This window comes from Sorex araneus, chromosome 9 (genome assembly GCF_027595985.1).
Source record: "Sorex araneus isolate mSorAra2 chromosome 9, mSorAra2.pri, whole genome shotgun sequence".
Classification (NCBI taxonomy): Eukaryota; Metazoa; Chordata; class Mammalia; order Eulipotyphla; family Soricidae; genus Sorex; species Sorex araneus.
This window is the reverse complement of record NC_073310.1, coordinates 3,228,966-3,242,539: the sequence shown is the minus strand read 5'-3', so window position 1 is coordinate 3,242,539 and position 13,574 is coordinate 3,228,966. Positions and strand designations below refer to the sequence as shown.

General features: G+C 62.5%; 1 protein-coding gene across 1 annotated transcript; it reads left to right on the top strand.

The window, feature by feature from the left end:
* Positions 1–245: 245 nt before the first annotated feature.
* ORAI1 (ORAI calcium release-activated calcium modulator 1) lies at positions 246–13,539 on the top strand. Its single transcript, XM_004611043.2, has 2 exons — positions 246–808; positions 12,592–13,539. The coding sequence occupies exons 1-2, from the start codon at positions 512–514 to the stop codon at positions 13,192–13,194; spliced, it is 900 nt and encodes a 299-aa protein (XP_004611100.2). The 5' UTR covers positions 246–511; the 3' UTR covers positions 13,195–13,539.
* Positions 13,540–13,574: the final 35 nt, after the last annotated feature.

The following is a 13,574-nucleotide window of genomic DNA, read 5'->3' as shown; positions in this document are numbered from 1 at the left end:
GGACTGGAGGCGCGAGCCCAGCCAGCGCGCGGCCTGGGGGCGTGGCGCGCTTCCAGGAAGAGGGGCGGGAGCAGGCGGCGCCGAGCCCGGGACAGTGGGCGGGGCCGTCAGAGGAGCCCGTCACCTGACTCCCTCCCACCACGCCCACCTCCCTGGGCGGGGCGCCGGGGAGGGCGGGGCGCATGCAAATCGGCCGGGGCGGGCGCATGCAAATCGGCCGGGGCGGCGGCCAATGGCAGCGCGCGCCGGGGGTCCGGGCCCGGGGAGCCGGGGCTCGGCCCGCGCGCCGCCCCGCCGAGCCGCCGCCCGGGCTTTTGCAAGAGGCGCGGCGGGGCTGCGAGCCGTGGGGCCGCGGGCGCTCGCTCGCCTTCCTGCTCGCCCTTGTCGTCGGCCGCCGGCCGGGTCGCGCCGGGCCCGCGCGGGCGCAGGCGGCGGCTGCCGCGGGCGGGGGCGGAGGGAGCCGGGGTGCCGCTGACCGCCGCGCCCGGCCCGCGCCTTTGCAGCGAGCTCCATGCATCCGGAGCCCGCCCCGCCCCCGACCAGCAGCCCCAGCCCCGAGCTTCCCCTCCGCGGCGGCAGCACCACCACCAGCGGCAGCCGCCGGAGCCGCCGCAGCGGGGACGCGGAGCCGCCGGGGCCGCCGCCGCCCGCCCTCACCTACCCGGACTGGATCGGCCAGACGTACTCGGAGGTGATGAGCCTCAACGAGCACTCGATGCAGGCGCTGTCCTGGCGCAAGCTCTACTTGAGCCGCGCCAAGCTCAAAGCGTCCAGCCGGACCTCGGCTCTGCTGTCCGGCTTCGCCATGGTGAGCTCGGGCCGCCCTTGCCCTGCCCCCTCTGCTGTCCCGGCCGCCCGGACGGGGCCCCTCCGGGGAGCCGGCCTGGGCACGGGGGCGACGGGGCGCCCTGGCTGCAGGCCTGCGGGGGGGGGGCCGAGGTGCCTGGGGGCCCGCGGACCCGCTTTCCTCCTGCCGCCAAGGGGCTCCTCGCTGCAGGCTACTACAGTGCTCGGCCCGGCGGCGGCGGGCACGCAGGCTCCGAGCCCTGGGAACAGGTGCCACAGGTGGGCGGAGGAGCCGCGCTCCGGGCTTCCCCGCTGTGTCCCCCACCGCCGCCGGGCCGGGGTACTTGTTTCCACTCGAGAGGGGATTTCCCACCAGGGTTTCCGACAGCCCCAGCCCGGGGGCTGACAGCCGCTCCCCACCCTCCGGGTCGGCTCCAGAAACTTGCATTGAGTCAGTGCTGTGGGGGAGGAGGGCGGGACAGGTGCCTGTTGAATAGGCTGGCTCTCGATTTGGGGGCGGCAGGCTGCCTCTCCCACCCGCAGCCCCAGTGAAAGCAGCCGAGGGGTGGGGGTGGGGGCTGCCGCAGAAGTGCCCCCCCCTACCCCGGCCTCCAGGCCTGGAATCCCAGGCTTGAGGCCCGGCCCTAGCGAACAATTGTAGCTCTGGGTGATGTCAGCCTGGCCTGGGGTCTGTCTCCTGGTGAATGAGCTCAGCCCTGGGCCGTGCCCGGGAGTGGCCGAGCCCTGGATTTTCCTGGGAAGGGAGTGTGCCTGCCTCTGACCCCGAGCTCCACCAGCTCTGGGCAAAGGCTGTGAAGCCAGGACGTTGCAGGCGCCCAGCGTGTGCCCGCGGCAGACACCGGTCCGAGGCCAAGGCCGGGTGACTGCAGCGGGGAGGAGTTCCTGCCCTCTGCCACTTGCTGCTTGGCTGACCTGGGGCAAAGCCCCTGCGCCCTCGTTTCCTATTGTCTGACTTCTCAGAAGTGGAAGCCTAGGAGAAGAAGCGCGTATGAGTGTGTGTGTGCACGTGTGTGCATGCGTGCGTGTGTCTGTGTGTCTGTGTGTACACCCACGTGCCGTGAATCAGGGAGGGGCGCCCTAGTTTGTAGCTTGGGTCCATACAGTGGAATGCAGTTTCTCTCCATCTCAGATCCCGAGTCCCTTGGCCTGGAGAGTCTCTAAGCATAGGTGGGCGCCCCGGGCCCCCGAAGTCTTCGCCCGCCTTCCCGAGGCCATGCAGCCTGCTGCTCGAGCAGGATCTGAATCAGGCCCGGGCTGAGGCACGGCCACCCTGTGTGGTGTGTGCTGCTCCATTGGACGCCGTGCTGGCGACGTCAGGACCAGCTCTTGCAATGGGAACTGGAGCAGAAACATGCTCCTAAAACAGGCTCCTGGAGCTGGAGCAATAGTACAATGCGGGGGGGGGGGGGCGTTTGCCTTGCACATGGCGGACCCAGGTTCGATCCCCAGCATCTCATATGGCTCCCTGAGCACCGCCAGGTGTAATTCCTGAGTGCAGAGCCAGGAAGAACCCCTGAGCATTGCCAGATGTGACTCCCACCCCCACATACGATAAAAACAATTAAATAGGCTTCCCCTGCTCCGAGGAAGGGCGCCGCTGCCTGGGGCTCTGGCTTTAAGATGGTGAGGTGCCTACCCCCCTTTCTTTGGGCGAGAGGGGCCATCCATACTGCCCAGACCCCCTCCCCGTTTAGTAGAAGTGAAGGCGACACTTGCTGGCCTGAGTCTCCTCCATCCTGAAGAAGCGCCTTTGAGTCCCCCCTCCTGAGTCCTGGGCCACTCTGGGACCACCCAGCACTGGGGTGGAGCAGTACCCCAACTCCATTAATGGGTCCCAGGGTTCCGCTGGGAAGAAAAGGCCGAAACCTAGATGAGCATCCAGGTGGGCCCGTAACAAGCGGGTTGCTGCTTTTAGCCAGGAGCCTGCGAAGGGGTTGGCCTTGTGAGTGACCCTCTGGGGAGGGTCACAGAGTGATCTGACTGGGCCTGGTCTCCGCGGCCTCTGAGTCAGCAGCCCCACGGCTTCCTGCCCCCTGAGTTTACTTCTTTGAGGGAAGGTGTCCCAGGAGTCTGGAGTATGCTGAGCCCCCTCCCCCTCCCCCGCTGGTCCCCTGACGTGGGCAGGTGGGCCTGGGACCCCTTTGGGCCTCAGTTTTCTCACGTGCTCCAGGGGGCATGTGCCCGGCAGGCCAAGAACTTGTTGCGGGCTCCTGAGCAGGCCCGGGCCGTGAAGAGTCACGCGGCCTCCGTCTGCACGGCCTGTCGTGGTCAGCACACAGCGTTCCCGCTCCTGGCCACCCTTCTGGAGACCTCTGGGCTTGGCTCTGTCTGCATCTGGGCACCTGTACAAAGCCAGGGGCCCTGGGTACAGCCCAGCAGGTGCTCCAAGAGCCCGGGCTCCCCTCCCCGGGCTGTGCTCCAGTGCCTTAGTTTACCTTTCAGAGGCTGCCAGCCTTGGGCCGACGTGCCCCCTGCAGGCCTGGGAGAAGCCCGCGGACCCCCCCTCCCCTGTTGGGCTGTAACTTTAGCCTAAGCAGAAGATAATTGGGAAGGTCAGCCTTCTATTGTAAACAAAATGCTTTCCCCAACCTGGGATCAATTATTTTTGGATTATCTGCCTCCTCTGGTTCTCTGCCTTTTGTGGGGAGTTGCCTGGAATGTCTATGAAAGGGCTGGAGGGAGGCTCCCAGCCCAGGTGAGACAGCCCTGCCGTGTGGTGTGACTGCACCGGGGTGCGGGGTTCGCCTCTGCATGGAACACCTGGCTGCCGGGTAGAACTCAGAACCGGGACTCCAGAGCGACCCACCTGGTTCTGAGCCCGGCTCTCCCGGTGCATCTGAGACCCTGGGGAAGCCCGTCGGGGCCCCGGCCTCAGCCCCTCACGTGTGAAGGGAAGCAAGGCTAGTACCCACCTCAGAAGGCTTGAATTCTTGGTGCCGTTGATTTAGTATTTATTTACAAAGCACGTAGAGCTTGCCTGCCCGGGTATCCAGGCAACTGCGAGATTCCGGCTAAGCCTGGAGGGGGGCAGTGCCGGGGCTTGGGAAAGGGCCTCTGCTCGAGGCTGTATCTGAACCCGCTGATGAGAGCCGCCTCGTCTCCAGGAAGGGTGGGGTGGGGTGGGGGGGTGGGGTTGAGGCTGTGGGGTACTGCAGAAGGTGAAGTGAGCCAGACAGAATGCTGGGGGGGCGGGGGGGTCTTGACAGTTTAAGAAGTTTGGATTCTTGGGGCTGGAGCGATAGCACAGCGGGGAGGGCGTTTGCCTTGCACGCGGCCAACCTGGGTTCGATTCCCAGCATTCCATAGGGTCCACTGAGCACTGCCAGGAGTAATTCCTGAGTGCAGAGCCAGGAGTAACCCCTGTGCATCGCCGGGTGTGACTAAAAAAAAAAAAAATGTTTGGATTCTTGGGAGCCTGGAGTGATAATACAGAGGGTCGGGTATTTGCCTTGCGTACAACTGACCCAGGTTTAATCCCCAGCACCCCTGAGGGTCCTCAGAGTTCATCGGGAGTGATTGTTGAGCTCAGAGACTAGAGTAACCCCTGAGCATTGCCGGGTGTGACCCCCTCCCAAAAAAAAAAAAAAAGCACGAATTCTTGGGAGCCTGAGAAACAGCACAGGGGTTAAGACGTTTGCCTGCTTGTGGCTGACCCTGGTTCACTTCCAGCGTCTGAGGCCTCTGTTGGCCGGGCTGGCCCAGAGTACCCGGGCCTCTCCCGAGTACCACTCTCCGGAAAGTTTGGACTTGGGGAGAGAGATAGTACAGCAGATAGGGCACTGCCTGCGTGTTGTGTCGCCAACCTGGGTTTAACCCCGTATGGTCCTGTGAGCACCGCCAGGACTGATCCCTGAGTACAAAGCCAGGAGGAAGCCCTGAGCACTGCCAGATGTGCCCACTCCAAAAAAAAAAAACTAGTTTGGACTCTGGTGTGGTCAGTGGGTGCCGCTGGAGGCGTGGTGCAGGTAGGTAGGTGCTCTCCATGGTGAGTTCAGCCCGTGCTGGCGGTGACATTCCCCGGCTCTTCCTAGCTACTGAATGACACTGAGCCTGGACCCTCCTTCTCCCTTACCTGCCACAAAAGGGATGTAGGAATAGGGTGATCGAGGCTCACCACAGTTGAGGGCTTCCGGGTGTGGGCTGTTGCCCGCTGGCCCTGGGTGCGAGGGAGTTTGCTGGCCACCCGGAGAGAGGGCGCCCTCCACCCTGACCCTCCAGATGCTGCCGTATTATTTCACAGGGTCTGCGACATGTTTCTGGGGTTTCCAGTGGGATGTGGATGGCTCTATGGAGGAAGACAGACAGACAGACAGACGGGTTCAAGCTCCCTGGGACAGTGGTCAGGGACCGGGCCCTTGGGAGGAGAAATTTCAGGGAAAGCTGGAAGTGAATCAGCAGCTTTCTCTCCGAATGGCCCGGAGAGGGGTAGGGCTCGGCGGTTCTCGGGCACCACTTTGTCTATGAAGTGTGGGGTTCCCCCCCGCGGATTCCTCAGGCAGCTGCAGCCTCACCTGAGAGGTCAGAAACAGTATTTCCAGCGTGGCAGGTGCCGCGACCTCAGTGGACTCACCCACCTATGGTGGCCTGTGGCTCCATGCCAGTGCAAGGGAATTTCAGAAAGGACAGCCCTCCGGCACGCCCTGCCGACTCCTCTGGGCCAGGCTGCGGAGGGCCCGTCCCGCCCCTGGCGTTGTTAGCGCTTAGCCTCAGTGTCCCAGGGCAGGATCCTGTTGTGATTGTGTCTGAGGCCCGAGAGAGGGCACAGAGGGTAGGGTGCTTCCCTCGCATGCAGCCTGCCCAAGTTATACCTCCAGCGCCACACACGGTCCCCTGGAAGCCCACCAGGAGTGATCCCTGAGCACAGCTGGATGTGGCCCCCAAACCAGAAAGACATGGCAGTTAACAGACATTAAATTGTATAGTTCGGGGGCTGGAGCTATAGCACAGCAAGTAGGGCGTTTGCCTTGCATGCGGCCGACCCGGGTTTGATTCCCAGCATCCCATATGGTCCCCCGAGCACTGCCAGGAATAACTCCTGTGCTTTGCTGGGTGTGACCCAAAAAGCAAAAAAAAACCCAAAATGCATAGTTCACGGTGCCGGAGAGTTGGGCCCACAGGGCTGAACACCTGCCTCGCAGGTGGAAGAGAGACCTGACTCAGTCTCCAGCATTGCTTGGGCCCCCCACATCACCGGGAGCAGCCCCCCACTCACACACAGCTGAGATAGCCACTGAGATCTCTTAAGGTACGAAATGGGGGGCTGGAGTGAGTGTAGTGAGGACACAGCTTTAACCCCGGCACGGCCTGTGGTCGCCCAGCACTGCCAGGGGTGACACCTGAGTGCAGAGCCGGGAGGAAGCCCAGAGCATTGCCAGGTATGCTCCCCCAATAAATAAAAATACTTAAACAGATGCATAAAATAAATAAATAATAAAATACATTAAAATGCATAAATAAATAAATTACCAGATTGAAGAGTTGGGAAAGGAAGAGCGAAATCTTTTAAGGAGCCGCATTAAGTTCTCATCAGGGTTCCAGACCCCTGGAAATGTAGGACTCAGGGCTAAAATACCCACAGGCTGGTCTGATCTTCATTTATTCCCCAGCGTGGGGGTGTGGGGGGGGTCGGGCCCTTTGCTGGGGGCGGGAGCGTCAGGAGCAGAGCAGATCCCTGGGCCCGCGTTGCTGAGTGTTGGACAGGCGCCGCAGCCAACGCTCGTTTGCCTCGAAAGTGAGCGTTTTTGTGCTGCAGCTTCCGTCTGGGGCCCACTTTCTCCCCCGAGGGGGCCCAGCTCCTCACACACGCTGGCAATTCTCGGTGGATGTTCCCACGATCGAAGGAGTGTAGTTCCAGTCTCACGAGGCCACGCACCCAGGGGCTGGGGGGACTGGGAAGGGGAGGGCTGAGGAAGTGGGGATCCCACTGCTGGCCCCCCGCAGGCAGCCCACATCCAGACTCCAGCTGAGGACGAGAGGCGGTGAGGACGCTTCTGGGTTTTTCCTTTCTGCGGGGCCTCGCCCGGGGGAGAGGGGGAGAGGTCCGCCCTCCCCCAGCCGCCCCCCTGGCCCGCGGCTCCTGGCTTAGGGGTTCAAGGCAATTGTGAGGCAGAAGCCGCCGGCCTTGCACATCGCTTGTTCTCGGGGTGCATTGTTTGGGGGAACTTCTGCGTGTTCTCTTATGTGTGTGCGTCTATTTATAGAAGCATTTGGCGCTCAGGACTGTTGCAGGGCCAGGACACCATCCTGTCCCAAGAGACGTGTGTGTGCCCTCTCTAGGGGCCCTTCTGCTCAGACACCCCAGGCCCCCTCCGAAGCAGGGAGTAGAGGAGGCCGGCCTGGGCGGGACCAGCAGGCCGCAGGGGGCTCTCAGTGGAGTCCCGTGGAGGTGAGGGAGGAGAGGCTGGTATTCAGGTGTGGGGGTTGCGTGGCCCTAAGCTGGGAAGCAAGGAGGTGTTGAGGCCGGTGGTCCCCGAGCCAGGTCCGGGCGGGCCCGTGCTGATGAGCAGCTGTTTTATTTTGGGCTCGGGCAGAGCTGCGGCTATATTTACCGTGCGCGGCGACCAGCAATCCGATCTGATTCAGCTCTCCCGGCTGACCCCGCCAGCTCCTGCGAGGCCCCCTGGCCTGGCCCTCTGGCCGAGGGAGAGTCCCCAGGCGGGGAGCGACTGGGCAGAACTGCACTTTGCAGTGGGGTCCAGGGCTGGTGCCAGCCGTTCCTCTGCCTGCTGTGTGGCCCCAGTGAGGGCACGCGTGCTGCCAGCCTGTGGGGTCAGGCTTCCAGGAACTGACCCGCCCAGAGTCACAGGGTTTCTTCCGGGGTCCCTTCCTCTTTGCTGGCCAAGCTGTCCAGCCCCAGAACCGCAGGGACAGCTGGCCAGGGGTGAGTCCCCAGATCAGTGCGCCCCCACTGCTGTATTTTCCAGCCAGATGTGGCTGATAGGTGGAGGGGGGAGGGACCTCTGCCCTGCTCAGCACCTGGCTTGGGGCTCACCTTCTCCTTGTACCCCAAATTTAAGAGGTGGAGGGGTCAGCGCTAGTCAGTGGGGAGTGCGCTTGCCTTGCTTGCAGGCGGCCCAGGTTCCATCCCCGGCACCTCAGCTGGTCTGCCAAGCACCGCCGGGAGGAAGCCCTGAGCATTGCTGGGTGTGACCCCAAACAAGAACAAACCCTTAGAATGGGGGTTTTGCTGCCTTCTCCCTAGAAGGGGTCAGCTTTGATTCTGCCCTGAGATGAGGGAGTTCCGGAAGCAGGGGTTTGGGCGTGCCCGGCAGTGCTGGCCCGCTTGCCCGCGGTGGAGGACTAAGCCAGGAACCAGTCCGGGCCGAGCCTGCGCTCTTCCTTTAACTGAGGTTTCTGAGCAGCTCCGAGGCCTGGTGCTGGGATGACACTTTGGCCGCCTCTGAGCTGGTGTCATGTGTCCGAGAGGACCAGCTTGGGGAGGCCATTGTCTCACCGTGTTCTCACGTGGCAGAGGACTGAGGGATCCTGGGGGATCCCATCACCTCCCCAGCGACCCACTTCCTGTCACCCTCAGCTGGGATGTTCTGTTTCAGCATACTCGGGCGGACAGGTTTGGGGAGACCGTCGCCTATTGTGATAGCCGTGTTAGGGAGCCCTTCTGTCACCTCCTTGGTCCATGGGCTTTGGAGCCACGTAGACTTGAGGTCAGACACCAGCCCCCCACCCCCCATGCTTCAGAGCCCAGAACCCTGGGACCGTGGGCTGCCCCCTCTCAGCCTGTTTCCTCCTTGGTGATGGAGCCGCCGTGTCACTCCAACCGCCGGCCCCGGATGGAGCCCGTTCCCTGCCGCTCTCCTGGGGCTGTGCCTGGCAGTGCTCAGGGAGCCGTGTGCAGCTGTGTGTGAGACGGAACCTGGCTCAGCAGTGTGCAAGGCAAACGCCCTCCCCGCTGTGCCGTCTCTCGGGCCATCCTGTCAGTCTTACTAACTTCCGTCATGGCTAGGGGACCACTCACCGCCCATGTCCCGCGGTGTCAGGTGCAGGAGGCCTGAACGCTGGAGGTGAAAGCAGGACACACACACACATACAAACACACACACACACACACACACACGTCACAGGACACACACACACACACACACACACACACACGTCGCAGGCCCATTTGAGCAGTGGCACCGAGAGATTGGAAGGATTGTGTGTGGTCCTGAGCTTTGGGTGTTTTTGTTTTATTTGGGGGTCTCCTGGCAGTGTTCACGGCGCCCTCCTGGCTCTGCACTCAAACATCACTCCTGGTGGGGCCTGGAGGGCTGTGTGTGGTGCTGGAGATGGAGCCCAGGGTGGTCACATGCAAGGCAAGTACCTGACGTGTTGTGCTGTCCTCCTGGCCCTGTCACCAGCTTTGTGAGTGGGGGAATTTGCCTGTTCTCCATGGCTGCGTGCAGGGGAGGGCTGTGTGGTGTGGCTGTGTGTCTGGTACGGGGGGAGGGGTGTCCTGCTTTCACCCCCAGCATGTGTGTGTGTCTGTGTCTCTGTGTGTGTCTCTGTGTGTGTCTGTGTGTCTCTCTGTGTGTTCTGCTCTCACCTCCAGTGTTCAGGCCGGCACCTGACAGTCTGGTAGTTTCCGGCCAGTGCCCCGCCGGCCAGTGGACGCGGCAGCCCAGCCCAGGCTCCTGGCTTGGCCCTTCCCTGGTTTCTGGTTTCAGCTTCCGGGACAGCGGGCCAGCACAGGAAGAGGACGAGCTGGCGGTGGGGCTGCAGCAGGAGGCACGTGCCTCTGGGGACACCCCCCCTTCTCCAGCGTGGGCAGCCTGAGGACAGGGCCCAGCCCTGTGTCCCCCACCCAGACACCGCTAGGAAACCTTGGGATTGGCGTTAGGCCACCCTGTCTTTAAAAGTCGAGATCCCCATTGGCACCGCCCAGGTTTACATGAACCGTTTTGTGAGGTCTGGGGCCAAAACCTTCGTGCAATCCTCAGCCCAGGAATTCTCTGGCACGGTCTGGTACAGGGGGACTGAGAAGCCATGCGAGTGTCTCCTGTAGCTCTGCCCGTGTTCGTCGAGTGTCGTACTGTCGCCAGATTCTGGCGGGCTTGTACCCCACGTCCACGGTCCCTTGCGTGGCGCCCTGTCCCTCTGTTTCCGTGAGGGAGTGGGGACCGGCTCACACAGGAAAGCGGGAGTGCTCAGAGCAGAGCGCAGGCCTGACTCGGCCCCTAGTACTCTCTGGGCAACTACACCCCTCAAGAGGACACTAGGACCCCCACGAGGACTGGGTGTCGGGTTGGGGGTTGGGTTTCTCCTGGCGGTGCTAGGGATCTGACCGGAACCGACCACGTGAAGAGCAAATGCCTTAGCACCGGCACTCTTTCCCCCAGAAGATTTTATTGGACATTTATTTGAATGTTTCTTTGGGCCACACTCAGTGGTATTCAGGGTTTACCCCTGGCTCGGTACTCCGGGATTACTCCTGGCAGGGCTCGGGGGACCACAGTGGGTGCCAGGGATTGAACCCGGGTAGAATGTGTGCGGGCCAGAGACCTCCCCTGCTATAGAGTTGCTCTGATCCCCCCCCCCTAGATTTCCCGTACTGTCAGTGGGACTGAGATTGCTAGGCAGGAGAGCAGTAATACAATAAAGCTGTTTTATTTTGGGAGGCACCCCTGAGGATTCCCAGCCAGGCTGTCGGGTAGATGCGGGAGTCCGAGAATACGGTGCTGCTGGGGTCCTTGGGTGCCAGGGGTCCCTGGGCAACTCTTGCCAGTGCTGGGGACCTCCAGGACTGCACCTAGCAGTGCTCTGGGGACCATTCAGTGCCGGGAATCAAACCCCAGTGCTAGAGAGGTGCCCTAACCACTGCACTATCTCATGGCCCCATGTGTACTTTTTTTTTTTTAACCTTTGGGCCATACCCAGCCATGCCCAGGGGACCATGTGGTGCCAAGCCCGAGACCCTTGGCTCTCGCACGCGCATGCTCACCCGCGTGTGCTCCCAGCCCTTTGAGCCATTCCTGGGCCCCAGTAGAGGGCATTCAGAGTGGCCCAAAGCACAGAACCAGTAGTTCGCCTTCCTTGGACGTGGTTCCTGAGTCAGCTTTGCCCCCTTGGCAGACCTGGGAACTGAAGCCCCGACAGTGGAAGCGACCGGCCGGTGTCCTGCAGCTTCAGATTGGACTGAAATAGGGTTCGAGCCGGCTTCTGCCGGAGCCCGAGCTCCGGACCCCAGCCCTGGGAGTGGCTCCGGGGATGGCCAGGAACGGGGCCCGTTGTTAACGGCGTGGGCTGCCTTCCCTGCCGGCCCCTGCTCTGAGCCTGCCAGGCCTGTAGCGGACAGTCCAGGAAGGCCCTTTATCTGTACTGCATTCCTGCCCCTGGCCCGCTGCCCGCTGCCCGCACTATCTGATCACCCTTCACATGAGGGTGCTTGCAAGGTGAGAAGCTGCGGGTGGCAGGTGCCCCGAGTCACCCCAGATCTGTGCGCCTCCAGGAATTGGGGGGGGTGTAACGGGCACATCAGTTTAGGCTGATGGAGGCGGTGGCCACAGGGCTTTGGAACAAGCCCGCCCATGGCATGACCACAGCCTGGACTTCTGAGAAGCCTCTGGGTGCCCTGTGGGTCCGGCACTGTTCTCAGAAAGGGCCAGGCCTCGCCTGGTGGCCCCGAGTCTACGCACCCACCCACCCGTCCTTGTCCTCACAGCTGGGCATGGAGCGGGCACGGTCAAGGGCATGTGCAGCCAACAGGAAAGGTGCTTGGCTGGCAGGTTTTGTTTTGGGGCCACACTCGGGGCGCTCAGGGGCTGCTCCCCACTCAGTGCTCAGGATTGTTGCCAGCTGTGCTGGGGTCCCATGTCTGGGATCAAACCGGGGCTCTAATATCTATGCATCGCATGTGCTCCCACCCCCCGAGCTCTCGCCAACCCGTCAGCTGTCGGTTTTGGTTTGGTTTGGGGGCCGCACCCCGCTGTGTTCAGCGTTTGGTCTTTCCTGGAGGCGCTTCGGGTCCCCGTGCTATGTTGGGGGTTGAAGTTGGATCTGCCGCATGCAGGGCGGTGCCTCAGCCTCTGTCCTCTCTCTCTGCTGTCTCTCCAGTCCCATCAGCGGCTTTCATCGGGCTTCTCTGGAGGGTAGCGGGGTGGATTGTCAAATGTGGTGCCAGGGATCGAACCCGGGTCAGCCACATGCATGGCAGGTGCCTACCTGCTATATTCTCTCCAGTCCCCAGCAGCAATTGCTTTTGGTTTGTTGGGTTTTGGGATTTGGGGTTTAGTTTGGTTTGGTTTTTAGATAACACTGGGCAGGGTGGGGGGCCGGGGCTGCTACTCAGAAATTGGGGGTAGCTCCCGGTGGTGCTTCGAAGACTATATGGTGCTGGACAGTGACCCCCAGCCTTCTGCATGCAAAGCATGTGGGCATGTTCCCGGCTTTTTTTTTTTTTTTTTTACTGGCGGTAAAACTGCCTGACGTACCACTTCCATTTTTACCGTTTCTGCTGATTTGCATAATGCGAGCAGTGGGCAGTTTGGGGCGGGGGGCTCGCCAGGCAGGAGCCTGCAGGTAGCTGTCAGCCTCATCCTGTGACGTCCCATAGGGGAGGAGGCAGTTCAGGCTCCGTGGCTTCCCCCCCCCACGCGGCCCCTGGGCAGCAGGGCCGGGGTTCAGACCAGGCAGCCTGGGCCCCAGCCCCGCTTCCTTCAATCCGCGTGAGGGCCGGCATCGCCCCCATCAACAGATGTGGAAACGGAGGCTCAGAGAAGCCCAGGGGGGTGGGGAGTCCCGGGGCCTGGGCCACGCTGACCCCCGGCCCCTGTGCCCTTCCTGCAGGTCGCGATGGTGGAGGTGCAGCTGGACGCGGACCACGACTACCCGCCGGGGCTGCTCATTGCCTTCAGCGCCTGCACCACGGTGCTGGTGGCCGTGCACCTGTTCGCGCTCATGATCAGCACCTGCATCCTGCCCAACATCGAGGCCGTGAGCAACGTGCACAACCTCAACTCGGTCAAGGAGTCGCCGCACGAGCGCATGCACCGCCACATCGAGCTGGCCTGGGCCTTCTCCACCGTCATCGGCACGCTGCTCTTCCTGGCCGAGGTCGTGCTGCTCTGCTGGGTCAAGTTCCTGCCCCTCAAGAAGCAGCCGGGCCAGGCGCGGCCCACCAGTAAGGCCCCGAGCGAGGGCGCGGCCGTCAACGGCAGCGCGGGCGGCATCACCCCGGGCCAGGCCGCCGCCATCGCCTCCACCACCATCATGGTCCCCTTCGGCCTGGTCTTCATCGTCTTCGCCGTCCACTTCTACCGCTCCCTGGTCAGCCACAAGACGGACCGGCAGTTCCAGGAGCTCAATGAACTGGCCGAGTTCGCCCGCTTGCAGGACCAGCTGGACCACAGGGGGGACCACCCCCTGAACCCCGGAAGCCACTATGCCTAAGCTCCCCCCACACACACACGGGCACTTCAGCGCTTTGGCCTTAGCCCGTCCCGGGCAGAGGGGGGAGGGAAGAGGCTTTTTGTAATGAGAAACTCACAGCACTTTGGAACTTTCCTCTGAGACAATCAGCACTTCCGTTCTTCCAGCTCCGGGTCCTCCCGTTTGGAGACCACCGGTGGGGGCCAGCGTGGGGACAGACACTGCCTTTGTCCCTCCTTCCCCCCCCCCCCCCCCGTGCCGGTGCCACCTGGTTGCTTCCTGCCCCCTTCCCCCTCCTCCCCGTTCAGGGTCGAGTGTGTGCGTGTGTGTATGTGTGCGCGAACACAAATATATTCATAAGGGACACCTCGCGCGTCTGTTAGCGGAGCCCGGGCTGCGGG